At 41.9% G+C, this 21,324-nt stretch overlaps 1 protein-coding gene across 1 annotated transcript in view; it reads left to right on the top strand.

The window, feature by feature from the left end:
- The first annotated feature begins 5,373 nt into the window (after positions 1-5,373).
- Positions 5,374-21,324, top strand: part of LOC120054161 (cytoskeleton-associated protein 5-A-like) — a 38,580-nt gene continuing 22,629 nt past the window's right edge. Inside the window, exons 1-25 of the mRNA XM_039001596.1 lie at positions 5,374-5,453; positions 7,598-7,685; positions 9,725-9,918; positions 11,190-11,396; positions 11,530-11,701; positions 11,985-12,117; positions 12,977-13,077; positions 13,275-13,388; positions 13,509-13,613; positions 13,806-13,895; positions 14,106-14,270; positions 14,528-14,656; positions 14,959-15,111; positions 15,288-15,386; positions 15,529-15,639; positions 15,984-16,076; positions 16,328-16,513; positions 16,651-16,745; positions 16,922-17,105; positions 17,376-17,518; positions 17,773-17,947; positions 18,206-18,319; positions 18,552-18,680; positions 19,123-19,317; positions 19,573-19,705. Coding sequence (XP_038857524.1) covers positions 7,629-7,685; positions 9,725-9,918; positions 11,190-11,396; positions 11,530-11,701; positions 11,985-12,117; positions 12,977-13,077; positions 13,275-13,388; positions 13,509-13,613; positions 13,806-13,895; positions 14,106-14,270; positions 14,528-14,656; positions 14,959-15,111; positions 15,288-15,386; positions 15,529-15,639; positions 15,984-16,076; positions 16,328-16,513; positions 16,651-16,745; positions 16,922-17,105; positions 17,376-17,518; positions 17,773-17,947; positions 18,206-18,319; positions 18,552-18,680; positions 19,123-19,317; positions 19,573-19,705 — 3,277 coding nt within the window. The 5' untranslated portion in view covers positions 5,374-5,453; positions 7,598-7,628. The remainder of the gene's footprint in view (positions 5,454-7,597; positions 7,686-9,724; positions 9,919-11,189; positions 11,397-11,529; positions 11,702-11,984; positions 12,118-12,976; positions 13,078-13,274; positions 13,389-13,508; positions 13,614-13,805; positions 13,896-14,105; positions 14,271-14,527; positions 14,657-14,958; positions 15,112-15,287; positions 15,387-15,528; positions 15,640-15,983; positions 16,077-16,327; positions 16,514-16,650; positions 16,746-16,921; positions 17,106-17,375; positions 17,519-17,772; positions 17,948-18,205; positions 18,320-18,551; positions 18,681-19,122; positions 19,318-19,572; positions 19,706-21,324) is intronic.

Raw genomic sequence — 21,324 nt, 5'->3', positions numbered from 1 at the left:
ACAAAGGATTCACAAAAAGCCTTGATCTTTGGGGTTTTAGGCTGGGTTTCTGTATAAGCACTTTGTGACATCTGCTGATGTAAAAAGGGCTTTATAAATACATTGGAATTGATCTCTCTCTATTATTATCTCTCTATTATCTACATTTTGAAGCATCTGTATGAGGCATCTTTATGTGCTGCATCTGAGAGAGGGAGTGAAAAGGAGAGATGTTACTCAGGAGGATGATGAGACAGGGGTTTTGGAATCGTGGTATCTTGGTACTAAACATTCAGACACAGCATCATAACACATAGTTAAAGTATTGGAGGTACAGTAAGTCATTTGAAACACAGGATGAAAAGAGGTTTGTTGAGGTTCACTGAGTGACCATGGGGCGGTAAGGCAGTGCATTTCTGTCATCTTCACCTGAGTAGCAGAGGAAGTTGTGATGGTCATCGTAGCGCAGCTCCACCCATAGGAAGCCTCCCCCATTGGTCATCGCTCCACAAGGATTCGAGAAGTCCTTCTTAGGGGGTGTGACTCCCTCCCAGTGTCTGTAGTCCATGTGGTCCCCGGTCATCCAGCACCTCCTGTCTGTCATGATGTACCTGCATAGGGTCATAGAATGAAAAAAAAAATGTGCACACTCATCTCTCCTTGCTTGTGGATTTATTACCAACATTTCCAATAGCCTTCATCAGGGTGTGGCAAATAGGTTCTCATCACATCTGTAAATACAGAAGGCCCAGCCACAGTGGGGGGTGAGGGAGGGCAGGTCGCTGCGCCGCAGCAGATCCCCCACCGCTCTCTGTTCCTCCTTGCTGCGGACATAGAGCAGGTCCCCATAGTAATCCCTACAGTAGAACAGATCGTCGGACAAACACAGCTTCTTCGTCACCACTGTCACCTTCCTCCCCCTCAAGAGGACACTGTAAGAAGGAAGTGGAGGAGGGGTGCTGGGCAGGAGAGCGGTTGTGGGAGAAGATGGGGGAGTTGAAGCACTGGTTGAAGAAGAAGGAAGAGGAGTGGATATTGGGGAAGAGAGGAGAAAAGATTTTGGAAGGTTGAGTGGAGGACACAGAGGTGGGTGTGTCTGAAACAGAGAGAGAGTTTCCAATATTTCACTCTTGACACGGGTACACTCACTGACATAGCATGCAGGGAATCTTACCACAATACCAAAAATGTTTCCTTTACTTTATTAAATGTATTTGACAGGGCCAATGCATATCTCTGTAAACGTACATATCTCTGTAAAAGATTGAAACGGTCAATATGAGTTCAACTGTCTAATGAAGATGAACAGTGAAGACAGTCATGGGCTATTACCTGCAGGAGTGGCATATACCCCCACCTCACATAGCATGAGCAGGTTGTCCTTTCCAGGAATGACCACAATGATGTAGCGACCCTCCATCTAATTACACTGGACATTTTCGGTCTTTCCTGGTCGGATTTGGGAGATGACAACACATCTGGGAAAGTTTGCCATGAAGTGCTGCTACAGGACCTTGCTTGATAGTCTTGGTTATTGTCCTGGTCAATGGCATGAGCAGGTTCACCCTGACTATCATACAGAGAGGACTGAGAGGCCACTCCTCTCAACGCCACATTCTCTAGAAAATATTAAATCAAAATGTCTGGTAGATTAGCCAAAAAGGAGTGGGTCTTTGGAAAATGTAAGGCACTCAGTTATTTGAATGCCTGCATAACCGAGGGGGTGTTTATGATGTTGACTCATCATCAACTATATTAAAAAAATTCCAGCGATTGCTATGTCTTTAGGCCAACTGTTTTACAGAGGAAAGCAGAAATGATATTACGTGTCTCGGCACTGTGAATGAGGAGAAGGAAGGTGACACCTATAATAAAATAACAATTACATTTAAGGATCATTTTAGGATAATTATAGAATGGTTCATTAATGGTTATTAATAACACAATTATATTATAGTACATTACACAATTTTGAATGTATTTGTTTACATGTCAAATACATCAAATAAAAATAGTATTCTGTGGCATCAATGTTAGGAATATCTACTACTTCTCTGTCTCTTCAGGGCACCCAACTCTTTCTCTCTTTGGCCCCAATGTGTCTGTCGTGTTATACCTTATGGATACGATGTTTCCACTTTTGCATCTACAGTATTTGATTCCCGTTGTTCTGACCACATGCAAAATGTATTTGTCTTGATTTCTTTACATATAATGCGATGACCTCACCAATGGAGGTTATTGTATTAGTTCAAAGAAATCAAAGACAAATACATTTTGCATGTTGTCAGAACAACGGGAAACAAATACTGTATCGATAACCCACTCCCCCTGTCACAAACCCACTCCTCTGTTCTGTGAATAGTTGTCAGGTATGGAAAATAGATTCTTAACTCAGTGACTCACCTGTATAAATAAAGCATAACATACAAAAAAGTTAACAAATATATACAGTACCAGTCACACGTTTGGACACGCCTACTCATTCAAGGGTTTTTCTTTATTTTTACTATTTGCTACATTGTAGAATAATAGTGAAGACATCAAAACTATGAAATAACACGTATGGAATCATGCAGTAACCAAAAAAGTGTTAAATAAATCCAAACATATTTTAGATTTGAGATTCTTCAAAGTAGTCACTCTTTGCCTTGATAACATCTTTGCACACTCTTGGCATTCTTTCAACCAGCTTCATGAGGTAGTCACCTGGAATGCATTTCAATTAACAGGTGTGCCTTCTTAAAAGTTAATTTGTGGAATTTCTTTTCTTCTTAATGCATTTGAGACAATCAGTTATGTTGTGACAAGATACATTAGGGGTGGTATACAGAAGATAGCCCTATTTGGTAAAAGACCAAGTCCATATTATGGCAAGAACAGCTCAAATAATCAAAGAGAAACGACAGTCCATCATTACTCTAAGACATGAAGGTCAGTCAATGCGGGAAATTTCAAGAACTTTGAAAGTTTCTTCAAGTGCAGTCGCAAAAATTATCAAGCGCTATGATGAAACTGGCTCTCATGAGGACCACCACAGGAGTTACCTCTGCTGCAGAGGATAAGTTCATTAGTGTTAACTGCACCTCAGAAATTGCTGCCCAAACAAATGCTTCACAGATTTCAAGTAACCACTACTGAAGGACACCAATAATAAGAAGAGACTTGCTTGGCCCAAGAAAGACGAGCAATGGACATTAGACTGGTAGAAATCTGTCCCTTGGTATGATGAGTACATATTTGAGATGTTTTGTTCCAACCGCTGGGTCTTTGTGAGACGCAGAGTAGGTGAACGGATGATCTCTGTATGTTTGGTTCCCAGACTGTCAGTGATTTATTTAGAATCCAAGGCACACTTAACCAGCATGGCTACCACAGCATTCTGCAGCGACCATCTGGTTTGCGCTTAGTGGGACTATAATTTGTTTTTCAACAGGACAATGACCCAAAACACACCTCCAGGCTTGTAAGGGCTATTTGACTAAGAAGGAGAGTGATGGAGTGCTGCATCAGATGATCTGGCCTCCACAATCACCCGACCTCAACCCAATTGAGATGGTTTGGAATGAGTTGGACTGCAGAGTGAAGGAAAAGCAGCAAACAAGTGCTCAGCATATCTGGGAACTCCTTCAAGACTGTTTGAAAAGCATTCTAGGTGACTACCTCATGAAGCTGGTTGAGAGAATGCCAAGAGTGTGCAAAGCTGTCATCAAGGCAAAGGGTGGCTACTTTGAAGAATGTAAAATATAAAATATATTTTGATTTGTTTAACACTTTTTTTGTTACTACATGATTCCATATATGTTATTTCAAAGTTTTGATGTATTCACTATTATTCTAAAATGTAGAAAATAGCAAAAATCAAGAAAAACCCTTGAATGAGTAGGTGTATCCAAACTTTTGACTGGTACTGTACATATATTACATTTTAAAAGGCAATAGCTCTCTCTTCAGGGCATCCAACTATCTCCCTTGGCTCCAAAGTGTCTGACAACCCTGAACTTGATGAGTACAGTATGCTGTTTCCACTAATTAATCCATTCATTTGGTTCCTGTTGTTCTGACAACATGCAACATTTATTATATTCCATGTTTTTAAATATTATACAATGAGGCAAGATCAGAAGATGGAAGCAAGGTAAGCCATTGTCTTGTCATGGAAATCATTGTCCTCTCCATCTTTTCATTGATACATACGCCAATATGCAAGTACACAAACTGACATTTGGTTTAACAAGTTTACAGCATATTGTTACTGTGTATACCATAGGAATATATTATAGTCTATGCTGTATAAGTCAATCAGTGGAATCCTCAACTGTATGTACTGTAATGCTTTCTACATTTAAATTCATTTGTCACAGAATTCCTAAAAGAACTCAGAATATCATCATCCTTGGAAATAGCATAATCACTAGAATATTACTCTCTGCACTGCACTGGAAATTAGTTCAACCTAAAGTGTGATGGTGCAAGGTATCTGACTGTTATTCAATGTGTAAATGTTTTTATTGTATCTGTCCCTAGTCAAATACATTGAAGGGATACTTCATAATTTTGGTAATGAAGCCCTTTATCTACTTCCCCAGTCAGATGAATTTGCGGATACCGTACCATTTTAGGTTCAGTTTGAAAGAAGTTGCTAACTAGAGTCAGCGTAATTGCTAACTAGCGTTAGCGCAATGTCTGGACGTCTATGGTAACTGCTAGCATGCATTTCCAAAATCCTGAAGTATCCCTTTAACATGAATATAATAAATAGTGTAGGCCAACCAGGTCAAACAATAATCCAAATTGTGAAGACAAGGCAGTATGTCCTGTGTCAGGTCTATAGCCCCAGAAAGAGGGCATCATGGGCCAAAGATCAAGGCTGGAGCAAGCCAGGGCAAGAAACAGGAGGCGGGCAAGGGTGGAAGGCAGAGAAAAGGAAGGATGGGGCAGGGGAGGACTGGATACAGTAGAGCACCAAGCTGACCTCAGGGCAGGTAGGGACAGTTAGGGAAACACTGGCGATGAAATAGACAGAAGAGAGTTGAGACCATGCTCATGCTGACTATAACTTTACCATTTCAGGGCTCACAAATGTTTTCATTCCATATGCCATATGGCGTTTGCCATATTGGCAGGATTTGGCATCTGAATATATGTATTGTTGAGGTCGAAAAGTCAATATATTTTGACTGACAATTACCTAGGAAGACTGCTTAATTTAAGGTTTGGGCATAATGTTAGCAATGTGGTTAAGGTTAGGGTTAAGGTTAGGTTTAGGTTTAAAATCATATTTGAACGAAGAGAATGGTAGAAAAAGGCGGGGTTTAGCCATTTGTGGTTGTGGTACGTTACTCTAGTTATGACCCTCCCTCTGGTTCCCCGCCCTTGGAGGCGTTTTCAAAGCTTGGACTGGAGAAAGAAATGATCGAATATCGGCTCCATCTAAATAGCTAACACAATTTTGCCTACCAGATAGACCACAGGTAATTTTTAAAAAGCCAGTATTCATTGTTCTGCTTCTTAGCTAGCTAATAAAGGAGAGTTCGATCTTTGATGTTCACTCAGACAGACTTCATTCCGCTCACTGCTGCGTTGTCTGGGCCTGGCTGTGGTGCAGATGAAATAGCTTTTTTTGAATGTCAGGTAACGGTAGAGTCTTATTTTGTACACATGCCAGCTTAATGCAATGTCGTAACTTATATATTTGCTCCACATTACACTGGTTGGTGAGAAAGCGTCGTTGTAAATAGTCAACATGGTTGTTGGGTTTTGGTCGTGTTGACAGGTCCAGCTAGCAAAGTTACTAGCTAACGTTACTGTTACTAGCCACGTTAGCTTGACGTTGTCAGCTGACGTTTGCAATGGCATCAGTTTTAGTTTAACATAGCAAGCTAACTGCATTGATGTTTAAGACGTGTGCAACACATTTGTACCGTTATTTGATTCCAACAAAATCTAGTTTTCTAACTAAGCTTTTTTCCGAAATATTAGCGCGCTAACTAGTTGCGAGTGGGGCTCTGCCAGCAATGTTCATTATGTTACTGTAACTAGCAACCTAACGTTAGCTTGTAATGTAGCTAGCTAGTTCATTCTGCCCAGCCAAAATATTGAACTCGTCCCAGCCAGTCAGACATACGTTTCAAGTTGTATTAGTCGTATGTACAGGATACAACGAAATTCGTACTTGCATGCTCCTTCTCGACAATGCAACAACAATACAATATAATAAAATATAACAATAGGAACAAGTAAATGGAAGTAGAATAAACATTTTAGTATAATACAGGAAGGCACAATTTGTAGTACAATATTTAGCTAACGTTAGACATGTATCAGCGAATGGGGGGAATTGGGGGCCAAGTATTTACATTGCGTGGGTGTGGAGAGTATGTGCAGGTGGTCAATCCAGTTTAAGGGTCGAGCAGCTTGATGGCTTGTAGATATAAACTGTCTCTGAGCCTGTTGGTATCAGACCTCATGCTCAGATACGTCTGCCAGACGGTAAGGGAGTAAACAGCTCATGGCTGGGGTGTGGGGTCCTTGATTATGCTGCAGGACTTCCTCAGGCACCGTTTCAAGTAGATGTCCTGGATGGGTGGGAACACAGACCCAGTAATGTACTTGATGTAGCTTGCCAGAATCTGTTGCCATGCTTTTTGGCAAATCTTTACATATCGCTCAGCTATTTGCAAGTAGTTAATTTGCCTAGCTAGATAGATGGATAGCTAACATGTTGAGGAATACCGTTACCCACGACATGATAGTTGTACCCGTAAATGTAATTTCTGAAGCTGTTTACCCCAACGTGCATTGGTCAATATGAAATCTGACAGGCATTAGGAGAGAATGACATGCTTGTCCGTTGAAATAGATTTGTAGCACCTACTACAGCCATGTTTAATACTTAACTAGCTGGCTATATTGTAACGGCTAGTTTTGTTTTCAGATCTCCACTCACAGTGCATTCGACAAGCAAATTGTTTAACTGAATTATGTCGGCACTCTCCACACAAGTGTTATTGGTGCAGGCCAGAGCATCTCATACTGATGCTTTTGTGAGTGCCATGTTGTTTTCTAAATTCTTGGTATGATCTTCTCAATCTTTTGATGCATACATAGTAGGTTATGTGTCATGGATGAAATTAAGCCAAATAAACATTTAATTTAATCAGAAATGTACAGTGCCTTCATAAAGTATTCACACCCCTTGACTTTTTCTGCATTTTGTTGTTACAGCCTGAATTAAAATTGAGATTTTGTCACTGGTCTACACACAATAGCCCATATGGTTTTTAGACATTTTTACAAATGAATTAAATGAAAAGGTGAAATGTCTTAGGTCTTAAGTATTCAACCCCTTTGTTATGGCAAGCCTAAATAAGTTCAGGAGTAAAAATGTGCTTTACAAATCACATAAGTTGCACGGACTCACTCAGTGTGACGTAATATTTGAATTCAGGCTTCTAACAACAGAATGTGGAATAAGTCGAGGGGTTATGGCTACTTTCTGACGTCATTTTCTGTTATGACTTTACTATTGACATAACAGCACTCACTCCAACTGGATGTTCTGAGAATGGATAGCAAAACTGGTGACTCCCACTTTGTTTTGATATTGTCGTTACAGTTGAATTTGTAAGGCGAAAACAGAGGTCATCATGGGTGATGACAGTGAGTGGATGAAGTTGCCCATCGACCAGAAGTGTGAACACAAGGTGATTACCCCTTACACACACACACACACACACACTTAACACACACACTTAAGACAAACCTGACTTTCCACAGTGTTGAATTCTTGCTGGATGTGTTTCAGCAGCTGTGGTTTTGTTTCAGAAAATGTTATCCAATAGCACACCCTGAACTCACATTGTAAGCCAGTGTTTTCCATGAGTGCCAGCCGTCGGCTAATCAGCCGGTTACGGACTAATTTTCAGCCGGTTACCTTTTCCACTTCCTATTAACAACAAGGCTACTTTTCATTTAAAAGTTTAAATTGGGTAGTCCCTCGAGCCCTCTCCCGCTAGAATGAATGACATGCAGTTTCTAGCAATCTATTGATAGGATAGGGGCCTATTATACACAAAGCGAGCGACGACAGGGAAGCGCCGTCTGTCCCATCCCCGGTATAATTTGTGTGCGCTGTGGTTGGTTGCAGTTGAATTTCTTTACATGGAGGAGGGAGAGAGCATGATGCTCGTGAGTTTGTACATCCCATGTAATGTAAGTTGTAACAATGAGTCGAAATCCACTTAGCCTAACTATTATTTTCTGCGGCAATGTATTTTCTTTTGCGTCTTTCACATAGCCAGCAACGCAGAGTCGTGACGCATAGGCTATTTACTGTGCTTTATTTGACAACTGAAAAGCAAGTGCTGACTGTTATAAAAGGTGTCGAACCGACTGAATAAAGTCGATGTCCTATATCCCTTTGCCATTCATAAATCATGCAGCGTGGTTATGTACATGGTATCGCATCGGGACAAGTAAACCAAAGGGTTTCCTTTCCTAGGATGTCGGGGCTTGCCAGACAGTGACACTAAAGTGAGTGACTCTTGTCTCATCGGTCAGTGTAGCCTATCGCGTAGGTGAGAGAGCCATTCATTTGACTCTCTAATTTGCATGTGGACCAGGTAGGCCAAGGTTTTTTGGATGATTATCTGCAGATAAATAACGAAAACATTCGATGAAGAATCATCACTGCAGGAACAATAGGTTGTGGAGAGCCTCATTCTGGTCCAAATATGATCATTAGGGCCCTTACGGAATCTGGGCATTAAAACGGAATGTAACGAATGTATTGACATTTTTAGCAAAATATTTTTTGTGCGTATAAAACATAGGACCAACACCTTACATGTTGAGTTTTTTTATTTTGTGTTTAGTATAATACTTAAGACTGATGTAAGCCTTTGACGGTTTCCATTGAACCCTTTTCATTTATTTTTCAAGATAATGTGGGCTATTTGCGTAATTTTTCTATTCTAATAAAATACGTCATTTGAAAAAGAAACGTGGCAATGCATATCTTGCAGTAAAACTGTAAATAAGACTTTCATCTCGAGAATACAGGTTAAATATGAAATGTTTAATATTCTTATACTTAGAAAATAGCCGTTATCATATAGACCTAGACAAAATCCAGAACAACTACCAAATACACTGAATTCATAAATTTTCGGTCATTTAAATTGTCATGTTTTTCTACACAATACATTTTTCCAATCTGGGAGGTAAACTCGATAAAGTAGCCAATTCAATAATTTCACACTACTGGCCCGGGGGTGCCTGGCTGGCAAATGTTTCTCTTTGGTGGCTAGTCTATGTACTTGTGAAAAACACTGGTAAGCTCATTTATGGAGCAGCTTTTCTTGAACACCGTTTCCCCCAGAAAAACAGCTAATTTAGACTAGATTTCCCACAGCAAAGAGCTAGACTGAAGACTGCTATATGGATTTTCCAAAAGGATAGCCTAACATGCAGTGAAGCTTATGATTTAAAGTTTCCAATCCCTGTCTTCAGTCTCTCTCAAATTATTTACACTCACTGACTGCTTCAATCACAACGGAGGATATGCTAGGCCAAACAACTGCCCTCTGTACGTAACTTCAAAAGAAGGCCCATTTAAAATTTGTTTTTTACTCTGGCTGTACAACTAGAATCTGGGTCACATCAAATCCCTTAGTTATGAACTAAAATGTACCTTGACTCCCTCTCATCACAAGGCTCACTATTCTCCTTCATCTCAACCAAGGTATGGAAAGCCAGACTAAATGGCTATGAAGAAGCCCTGAAGCTCTTCAACAGGATAGAGGATGAGAAGAGCCCCGAATGGGGCAAATACCTGGGCCTGCTTAAGAAGTTTGTGACAGACTCGAATGCGGTGGCCCAGCTTAAGGGCCTTGAGGCAGCACTTGCCTACGTCGAGAATGCTCATGTGGCTGGCAAGTAAGTATTAGACCTAGATCTCATCTGACGACACAAACGGAACTTTGTAAATACAAGAAGAGGTAATAGTAACTCATTGCCTAGATCTTCAGGCTACTTAAATAGTTGAAAAGAAGTCATGAAAAGGCCTAACTCATAGCGTTGGTCTACAGGTTAGGTGAATGCATACAATTATAATACAAGAGACTCATTGTAATTAGATGGATGAATATATCTGCATCTCCCAATGAAAGCTTTGTCTGTTTTAAGTGCTGCTCTCTGTGTGAAACTGGGCTAGTTGTGGAAGCTCCAGTGAGCTTCCACAGGATACATTTTAAGCCTGCCTGATATTTATTTATGGAGAGAGCCAGTCTGACATCAGATCTGTATATTGTGTGCAGCCTATCAAGCAAGGATTACACCACTGAATGATTCTAGGAATGACTAGTAGGGACTTTGAGTCTATCTCGGAGTTTACACTTCAAGATTCCACCCGGATGATGTCTACTATGTGATGTTTAGTGTAGGTTGATATTTACACATTGTACAAAATATCAAAGCCTAACCTATATTTGAAGTCAAACAAAAAGCCTTTTTTACGTGTGTGTGTGTGTGTGTGTGAACATGCTGGAATTAGAATGCACGGTAGTGAATGAGAGAAGACGGGCCGCGAGCATCAACGGCGTCATGCGTTTCAAATGGGAAAGCAAGTGTTTTTTCCTCGCGTCTATCCGAAGCAATGCTGGTAAAGTTAGCGGATAACTAGCTAGAAAATAGACCGTTTGTGGATTGTTATGTCTGTAGTTGTGACATGTATAGTTAAAACGTGTCTATTTAGTGTTTAAGTGTAGCTGCCAGTGCCAATAATACATATTTGAAAACAATAACTTTATGCCTGCCTTTGTTGATTTCGAGCACAGGCATATAGCCTATGCAGGCTACGTCTGGGGAAACTCAGTTCAAGAGAGAATACTGTTATGTAGAAAGAACGAGACTAGCGAAATTCTTTATAAACGGCTAGGTTGTATTAGCTATAACTCTCCTCACGTTTGTGAGCTAACATAACAGGAGGCTCCCGTAGGACATATCAGGTCAGTCAAAAGGAGCACACAACAATAATTCACAAGGGCTACGTAGCAAACATATCATTCAACTGTTTATTATGGACTCTAATGACAATTAAGCTGGTATACGTTACGCAGTGTCTGTGAATTGACAATTTACTCTCGCACGGAAATTTTGATGGTGTCTCTCTGTGTGGTTTCGGCTTAAGTGTTTTGCATGTGTTCCAGAACATCAGGAGAGGTGGTGTCGGGAGTGGTCAGTAAAGTGTTCAACCAGCCTAAAGCTCGGGCCAAAGAGCTGGGCTCAGACATCTGCCTCATGTACATGGAGATTGAGAGGGCTGAGGTGGTTCAGGACGAGCTCATCAAAGGCCTCGATAACAAAAACCCCAAGATTGTTGTCACCTGTATTGAAACTTTAAGGAAAGCACTTAGGTGAGTTTTCCTACTTCATAGTTTTCCTAAAGATTTCTCCAACCAATTAATTCAGCCATAGCTATTACCATAGCTATTATGTCATTACATAGGCCTAAATCCTGAAATGTAACACTTTTTTTTTCATTTCCAGTGAGTTTGGCTCCAAAATTATTACTCTGAAGCCAGTGGTGAAAGTTTTGCCCAAACAGTTTGAGTCGAGAGAAAAGGCAGTTCGAGATGAGGCCAAACTACTAGCAGTAGAGATCTATAAATGGATCCGGGATGCTCTTCGACCTCCTCTCCAGGGCATCAACTCTGTTCAGGTGAGATAAGGCTTCTGAAAACGTTGATACAGAGGCTCTTTCTCAGTTCATCTTTCCTCGATTTCTTACATCCTCGCTTCCTTCTCAAAACACATTGGAGAAGTAGGTCTGAGGGGAGGGATTATCTTCAATAATAGGATTGATGCATGGAATCTTCGAAAAGACCAATTGAGATGCAGCCAGAGTTTGTTTATGCTCATATGCAATATGGGTCTCCATAAATGCTGGAACAACTGATGAATGGGATGTCTAACAGCGGTCTTTCCTCGTCTTTCTTTCACAGTTGAAGGAACTGGAGGAAGAGTGGGTGAAGCTGCCAACCACAGCCCCCAAACAGAGCCGCTTCCTCCGCTCACAGCAGGCCCTCAAGGCCAAGTTTGAACAGCAGCAGGCAGCTGGAGGAGACGAGGCAGATGGTATACTTTATCAGATTTAGCCTATAGTTTTGAAGTCCACATTTTAAGCCACTTTTCCTCTTTTTTCCTAGCCTTGGATAGCAGTCTTTGCGCTGTCTTATGGAACTCCTTATGGAGTTGTTGGCGAGATAGCACAAACAGATCTGTGACTAGGCTTCTCCCCAGCGGCTTATTTCCATTTGTGAAACAATTGATCTTCATCAATGGCTTTTGAGAGAGAATTTGTGCAACGCTTTATGTCTTTGTGGAAGATGTATGTAAATGTGCCATGTTATCTTGTTGATGGAAACGGGTCTTGTGAAAAAACCTTTGCTGAAGCGTCGTCATCAAAAAGTCACGATTATAGAAAAAAAACAAGACGAGACTATACAGTACCAGTCAAAAGTTTGGACACAAGGATTTTTCTTTATTTGGACTATTTTCTACATTGTAGAATAATAGTGAAGACATCAAAACTATGAAATAACACACATGGAATCATGTAGTAACCAAAAAAGTGTTAGTGTTACCTTGTCGCAACACAAGGGATTAGCTCAAATGCATTAGGAGGGAAAGAAATTCCACAAATGAACTTTTAAGAAGGCACACCTGTTACCGGTACTTGAAATGCATTCCAGGTGACTACCTCATGAAGCTGGTTGTGTTATTTCATAGTTTTGATGTCTTCACTAATATTCTACAATGTAGAAAATAGTAAAATAAAATAAGAAAAACCCTTGAATGAGTAGGTGTGTCCAAACATTTGACTGGTACTGTATAGTCTCGTCTTGTTTTTTTTCTATAATCGTGTTGTTGATGAGATGGGTAGGCCGGCCTACATTATCAAATTGAAGGTCTAACACTGTAAACTCTCTTTCAGGAGATAATGATGATGAACCTGCACCTCGGGTAGACCCTTACGAGCTGCTGGAAGCAGTGGAGATCCTCTCAAAACTGCCTAAAGACTTCTATGACAAAATTGTAAGTTTGGGCACCACTGTTTAAGGGACATGACCCTTAAACTAAAAAGGCCTTAAGTGAATCTATTGAATTAATATATTGCTAAACATATGTAGTAATATTTTCTGAAAGCAAAAGTTAAGCTATTATGTGTTTCTTGTTTTGTGTGGAATCCATGTCATTAGACACAAACCATCTCTCATTATATCTGTCCTTAGGAGGCCAAAAAATGGCAGGAGAGGAAAGAGGCCCTGGAAGCAGTGGAGACCTTGGCTAAAAACCCTAAATTGGAGAACGGGGACTTTGGTGACTTAGTCAGAGCACTAAGAAAGGTACTGTAACATTTATGCTTCACGGGGAAACCACTAATGAGGATACCGGGTAATGGAATGTGTCTCCAGGAAGTAGGACAATGATCAACGTCCTGAAAATAATGATTTCTTGTTTCCCAGGTGATTGGTAAAGATGCTAATGTTATGTTGGTGACCCTAGCAGCCAAATGTGTGGCTGGACTAGCAGCTGGGCTTCGGAAGAAGTTTGGAACATACGCAGGACATGTAAGTTACCTTCAAGGCATTGGTATAGAATTGTGTTCACAACAGTTATGCTAGCCAAGAGCAGTGGATGTGGGAGCTGATGCATGAACAAGCTGAGTGGGTTAACAGTAGGGAGCAGTGGCAACATGTCTTTGTACATCCTGATTTACTGTGCCAGAAATACCGTGCTTATATTATGCTCTGTGTTTCAAGGTGGTGCCAACAATTTTAGAAAAGTTTAAAGAGAAGAAACCCCAAGTGGTCCAGGCCTTGCAAGAGGCTATTGATGCAATCTTCCTTACTGTGAGTGAACTGTACTGTGTGGATTCACTGGTAATAGCTTGGGCTTTGTGTGCTATGTGATTCATATCAAGCTGATTTTGTGAGATCTGGGATGTTGGTACTGTTCTTGTTTTGAGATATTCATTGCTGTTTGACTTGGTCAAGGGACTGCCTATATTTTATGTTCTGTGCCTAACATAATATTTTCCATGTCTTCTTATTGTTTTGCAGACATCTCTCCAGAATATCAGTGAGGATGTGTTGGGTGTGATGGACAACAAGAACCCTTCCATCAAACAGCAGGCCTCTCTGTTCCTGGCCAGAAGCTTCCGCCACTGCACCCAAGCCACGTTGCCAAAGAGCATGCTCAAAGCTTTCTGCCCTGCATTTCTCAAGGTACCGAAAACATTTTATATTCATAAACAGGCAAATTCAGGGCTGGTTTCCCAGACCCAGATTAAGCCTAGTTCTGGACTAAAAAGCATGCTTAGTTGAGAGTCTGGATTGAAAGTACTTTTTAGTCCAGGACTAGGCTTAATCTGTGCCTGGGAAAATGTCCCTCTGTGTTCACAAATGATAATGTTTTGTCCTCCATTTTGTGAATGTGTGTGGAATTATGCTCCTACTCCCCATCTCTTGATTAACCCTCTCAGCAAGTGAATGATTCGGCCCCAGAGGTGAGAGACGCTGCGTATGAAGCTTTGGGGACAGCCATGAAGGTGGTGGGGGAGAAGGCTGTCAACCCATTCCTGGCTGATCTGGACAAACTCAAGCTTGACAAGGTGCTGATTGCTATCAGTATATCTTATCATTATCATTAATATCAGTGTGTTAGTATCGTCAATATACAGCATGTCCTTATCGTTGGCATCAGTCGATCTAGTGTGCCGTGTTATATTGTGTATCCTGTGTAAAACTAGTTTACCTCTTGAAACTAAAGGTGAACTAATGCCAATGTAGATGAGTTCTTTATTGGATATAGGGTTGTATTATTATGAGTAAATGAGATTGTATCCTTAAAGTTGGCCCATTTTGAAGAGTAGACGACAAATGAAATGGCCTCCATCCATCTCTAAATGAACAGATTAAAGAAAGTGCCGATAAAGTGGAACTGCCTGGAAAGAAAGGAGGTGGTGGTGGTGGGGCGGAGAAGAAGGCACCTGCTGCAAAGGCAGCACCGCCTGCTGTGGCTCCAGCTAGATCCTCTGGACCACCCAAGAAGGCCCCAGCAGCTAAGGTTTGATTGATTTAATTGATTTGGCGGTTAAAATGCATATATGAGACGGGGTGAAGCCCAGGCTGTCAGTCTTCTTCACCAGGCTCGCTACACTGTCCCCGATGTGAAACTGTAACCATTGTAGGCGTATGTAAAGAAACTACTAAAAATGATTATTTGTGTTCATTATTTCGCAGTTGGGTGGACCTCCTAAGAAAGGGAAACCTGCCTCCGCTCCGAGTGCGAAAGGAAAGAAATGTCCCGAAACAAAGGAATTCGTAGAGACCGAGCTATCGGTAAGTCAACTGTTTAAGAGGACCGCAATGTGTCAGCCTTTTAACCGTAGGAATACTCGTGCTTTATTGGTCTGACTGAATGAGCGAGAACCAGTTTTTCTGCAGTTAACTCTTTCATTTCCCTTCTGTTTGTGTCCACCAGATTGAGGTGTGTGAGGAGAGATCCGCCGCGGTGCTCCCTGCCTCCTGCATGCAGCTGCTGGACTCTGCTAACTGGAAGGAGAGACTGGCCAGCATGGAGGAGTTTCAGAAGGTGACTAGTTTTCACTGTATAATCTGACTTCTTTAGTGTTGTCTTACTCAGATCTCGTTAAATGTAACAAATCAAATCAAATGTATTTATATAGCCCTTCGTACATCAGCTGATATCTCAAAGTGCTGTACAGAAACCCAGCCTAAAACCCCAAACAGCAAGCAATGCAGGTGTAGAAGCACGGTGGGTAGGAAAAACTCCCTAGAAAGGCCAAAACCTAGGAAGAAACCTAGAGGAACCAGGCTTCACATCTGTGAACCTGCTCTTTACAACAATGTGTAAATAGGTTAATTATTGAACTTAGGTACTTTTATGTTATATTCTTATCATGTGATTGTCACCAGGCTGTGGAGCAGATGGACAAGAGTGAGATGCCTTGCCAGGCTCTGGTTAGGATGCTTGCCAAGAAACCAGGCTGGAAAGAGACCAACTTCCAGGTACAGCATACCAAAGTTTTTAAACACTTACCACAACAACAAGAGCTAAAATGGATGCATAGATACAAATGTTGATTATATCACCTGAGGTTTGTTTTTTAACAGCTTACACCTATGTATTGGACCTTGTATTTGTCCAGCGCCTGTCATTATTGTGGATGTGTAAAATAAGAAACTCTATTCACTAGATGGACCCACATTGCTCGGTCGTCATCACTGACTTTTGGTTCTTGGGTTTGTTCATGGTTCAGGTGATGCAGATGAAGCTTCACATTGTGGGTCTGATAGCCCAGAAGGGATCGTTCTCCAAGACGTCAGCCTTCGTGGTGTTGGACGGCCTGGTGGATAAAATAGGAGATGTGAAGTGTGGAGGCAAAGCCAAGGAGGGCCTGACTGCTACCGCCGAAGCCTGCTCCCTACCCTGGACTGCTGAACAGGTCTGTTGTCTTTCTGACTCCATTTCTAATTGACACTGCGGTTCTGCTATTCCATTTTTCCCCTCCCTTGTCTTTGAATTTAAAAAAGAACACCGGTAAGAAATATCAGTTGTTCACTAGCGTGCTTCATCCCTCAGTTGGTTTCCATGGTTTTTGCACAGAAGAATCCTAAAAATCAAGCTGAAACCCTCAACTGGTTGGCTAATGCCATGAAGGAATTTGGATTTGCTGGGTAAGTGTCTTACTTTCCGTTATTGTCGGTCTATTCATTTGCCAATAACAATATCAAAGCATTCAGTGTCCTATGATAAGATGTTCTAATTCACACGATCATTGTGGTAACACAAGTATAACGCTTTATAACTTGTTCTAAATATGTATGATAATGTGCGTGTTTATCCCCTGCAGCATCAATGTGAAGGGTTTCATCAACAATGTCAAGACGGCGTTGGGAGCGACCAACCCTGCGGTGCGGACCGCGGCCATCACCCTCCTAGGAGTCATGTACCTGTACATGGGCGCTCCTCTACGCATGTTCTTCGAGGACGAGAAACCTGCCCTGCTGAAACAGATAGACGATGAGTTTGAAAAGGTAAGAAAAAACATGGGTGAGGAATAGGTTGATTTTGAAGATCACAACAATATGGCAGTATCTAATATGTATAGTATGTATACAATTGTGTATTTGTATTTTTCTAATGAATGGCCTCTCTTGACTCTCTTTTGAAGTTGCTAGCTACAGGTTGATTTCATCTGCTATCTGTTCGCTCTACATAAGATTGTCAGGAAGGCATATAAGAAATGTATATATTGTATGTACATGTATATATTTTCAATGTGACTGATGAGACTGCTGCTTCAGATGCAAGGCCAGTCTCCTCCGACTGCGTTCAGAGGAGCCAGGAAAGGAGGAGCGGAGGAGGATGGAGAGGAGGCTGACGAGCAGGAGGAGGATGGAGGAGGAGCACCTGACGTCATGGATCTGCTACCTAGAACTGACATCAGGTTAGACTTTCCACTCATACCCTTTTTCACACTACCTTGTCGGCGCTGCTCCATATTTTCAGCAACGATGATGGATGCATAATCAGGCCAGCTCATTACTGCTTAGATCGGTTTGGCTCTGTTCAGCTCAGCAGTGTGAAGAACCCTATACTACTTTGACTATTTTGATTATGGTGGTTCCGTTCGATGTTTTTTTTTTATGGTTTAGCCATTCCACCTCATTAATCCACTCCATTCTTCCATCTCCTGTGCAGTGATAAGATCACGCAAGACATGGTGGATAAGATAGGTGACAAGAATTGGAAGATTCGTAAGGAGGGTCTGGACGAGGTGGCAGCGGTCATCTCTGAGGCCAAGTTTATCCAGCCCAGCATCGGAGAGCTACCCATGGCACTGAAGGGACGCCTCAACGACTCCAACAAGATCCTGGTAAGAAGTGTGCTGGGCTCTGACTGAAGAGCTACCTGTCTGTTTTTTTTGTGTGTGGTTTTTTTCCAGTTTCAAATTCAATATAAAGCATGATGAAGACATATGGATTGTTTTAAAGGCAGTTATTTTACGACAAGTAAAAGTCTTCAAGCATTTTGCAGGCACTCTTTAGTATGTTAAGTCTAAGCTATATTTTCTTCTGTCTGATAGTAGAATGTATAGCTTTTTCTGACACCAAAGTATCTCTTCTCTCCCCAGGTCCAGCAAACCCTGACCATTCTTCAGCAGATCGCCGTAGCGATGGGCCCAGCTCTGAAGCAACATGTCAAGAGCCTGGGCATGCCCATCATCACTGTACTGGGAGACGGCAAGGTAAAGACTGTCATACTCTGACATGCTTGCACAAAGGCATAGGTAGCTATTGTGATTAGTGCGATAGAGAATATTATACTGTACGCGTAGTACACACAGACGAGCATAACAATCTAGTACAAGTGATAGACTGAGTGACTGTTTGTTGTTCTCAGTATCAGTTGTCACTCAGTATTGTATAGAGTGAATAATTGGTGTTGACTGACTCTGTGTATCCCCCTCTCCCCTGTAGACCAATGTGCGTGCTGCTGCCATGACAACCCTGCAGGCCTGGGTAGAACAGACCAGCATGAAGGACTGGCTGGAGGGAGAGGACCTGTCTGAAGAGCTCAAGCGAGAGAACCCCTTCCTTAGGCAGGAGGTACAAACACAGCCCTTCAGGTCATCTCTTAAAGCCTGCCTCTTGTAGCTTGCAGTACTATGTAATAAAGATGTGGTTAGGTGCTGGTATCATGGGTATTGTGTGGAATCTGAGCACAAGGTTGAAACATTGGGGGCATCTGGAATGGGAAGCGTAATACCTCCCAGCCATGTTGGATGGCCATGTACGTTTAGAATCTCTCCCCGGCACAGCCAGAAGAGGACTGGCCACCCCTCAGAGCCTGGCTCCTCTAGGTTTCTTCCTAGGTTCCTGCCTTTCTAGGGAGTTTTTCCTAGCCACTGTGCTTCTGCATTGCTTGCTGTTTGGGGTTTTAGGCTGGGTTTCTGTATAAGGACTTTGTGACATCTGCTGATGTAAAAAGGGCTTTATAAATGCATTTGATTTGAGAAAGACCCATATAGCATGCCCCTTCCCTCCCCAGGTGCTGGGCTGGCTGGCAGAGAAGCTCCCCACCATGCGTACGGTGCCCTCTGACCTGATGCTGTGTGTGCCCTACCTGTACTCCTGTCTGGAGGACCGCAACGGAGACGTGAGGAAGAAGGCCCAGGACGCCCTGCCCATCTTTATGATGCACCTGGGCTACGAGAAGATGTTAAAGGCCACTGGAAAACTCAAGGTACGCCCTGTCATGGAGGAGATGACTTGGACAGGCTAAATTTAAAGATATAAAAGATGACTGAATGACTAATTGATAGTGGAGTGAAAGAAAGTGAAACGGAGCTGGTTTCAGTCTGGATTCCCAGGCTAGAGTACATTGTCTTATGTCCGGTTCATGGCTACGCTGTCGTGTTAGAATGACGCAATCTTTCGGAAGCCAATGGGCTTGTATTGTTGTTCTGTAGTGACTCTGTGTCCCCCACTCTCCCTGTAGCCTGCCTCCAAGGAGCCTGTGTCTGCCCTGCTGGAGAAGGCCCGGGCAGTGATGCCAGCCAAGCTTGCTCCACCTCCTGGCAAAGCTGGCGCAGCCAAGTCTATCAGCGGCGGTGCCCCTGCTGCAAAGTCAGGTTGGCTTGCTTCTCAGTTACTGTTTGAATGATAGGTGATCAAATCATATTGTACTTGTCACATGTGCCGAATACACAAATGGTCACTCCCATTTGATTAATTGTTCAGCAGTCTTATAAGACTGCTGAACAATTAATCAAATGGTCACCCGGACGATTTACATTGAGCCCCCCCCCCCCCCCTCGACTAACCTGTACCCCCGCACTTTGAGTTGGTACCAGTACACTCTGTATATAGCCTCGTTACTGGTTTTTTTTGTGTTACTTTTTATTACATTTGTTACTTTAGTTTATTTAGTAAATCTTTTCTTAACTCTGCATTGTTTAAAACCTCTACCGCTTCTCTCTCCCGGATCCGGGATCCTCCTCATCAAAAAAGCTGACTAGCATAGCCTAGCCTAACGGGACAGGGATATAATATAATTTCATGAAATCACAAGTCCAATACAGCAAATGAAAGATAAACATCTTGTGAATCCAGCCATCATTTCCGATTTTTAAAAATGTTTTACAGCAAAAACACTATGTATTTATATTAGCTAACCACAATAGCCAAACACACAACGGCATGTTTCCACCGCATAGGTAGCTTTCACAAAACCCAGAAATAGAGATAAAATGAATCACTAACCTTGAACAACTTCATCAGATGACAGTCTTATAACATCATGTTATACAATACATTTATGTTTTGTTCGAAAATGTGCATATTTGAGGTATAAATCGTAGTTTTACATTGCAGCCACTATCACAAATAGCACCAAAGCAGCCAGAATAAATCAAATCAAATTTTATTTGTCACATACACATGGTTAGCAGATGTTAACGCGAGTGTAGCGAAATGCATGTGCTTCTAGTTCCGACAATGCAGTAATAACCAACAAGTAATCTAACCTAACAATTCCACAACTACTACCTTATACACACAAGTGTAAAGGGATAAAGAATATGTACATAAAGATATATGAATGAGTGATGGTACAGAACGGCATAGGCAAGATGCAGTAGATGGTATAGTGTACAGTCTATACATATGAGATGAGTAATGTAGGGTATGTAAACATAAAGTGGCATAGTTTAAAGTGGCTAGTGATACATGTATTACATAAAGATGGCAAGATGCAGTGGATGATATACAGTACAGTATATACATATACATATGAGATGAGTAATGTAGGGTGTGTAAACATTATATTAAGTGGCATTGTTTAAAGTGGCTAGTGATACATTTTTACATACATTTCCATCAATTCCCATTATTAAAGTGGCTGGAGTTGAGTCAGTATGTTGGCAGCGGCCACTAAATGTTAGTGGTGGCTGTTTAACAGTCTGATGGCCTTGAGATAGAAGCTGTTTTTCAGTCTCTCGGTCCCTGCTTTGATGCACCTGTACTGACCTCGCCTTCTGGATGATAGCGGGGTGAACAGGCAGTGGCTCGGGTGGTTGTTGTCCTTGATGATCTTTATGGCCTTCCTGTGACATCGGGTGGTGTAGGTGTCCTGGAGGGCAGGTAGTTTGCCCCCGGTGATGCGTTGTGCAGACCTCACTACCCTCTGGAGAGCCTTACGGTTGTGGGCGGAGCAGTTGCCGTACCAGGCGGTGATACAGCCCGACAGGAT

The sequence above is a fragment of the Salvelinus namaycush genome, chromosome 9, assembly GCF_016432855.1.
Source record: "Salvelinus namaycush isolate Seneca chromosome 9, SaNama_1.0, whole genome shotgun sequence".
Taxonomy (NCBI): Eukaryota; Metazoa; Chordata; class Actinopteri; order Salmoniformes; family Salmonidae; genus Salvelinus; species Salvelinus namaycush.
Note: the sequence above shows the minus strand (reverse complement) of the source record. Positions and strands in the feature narration are given on the sequence as shown.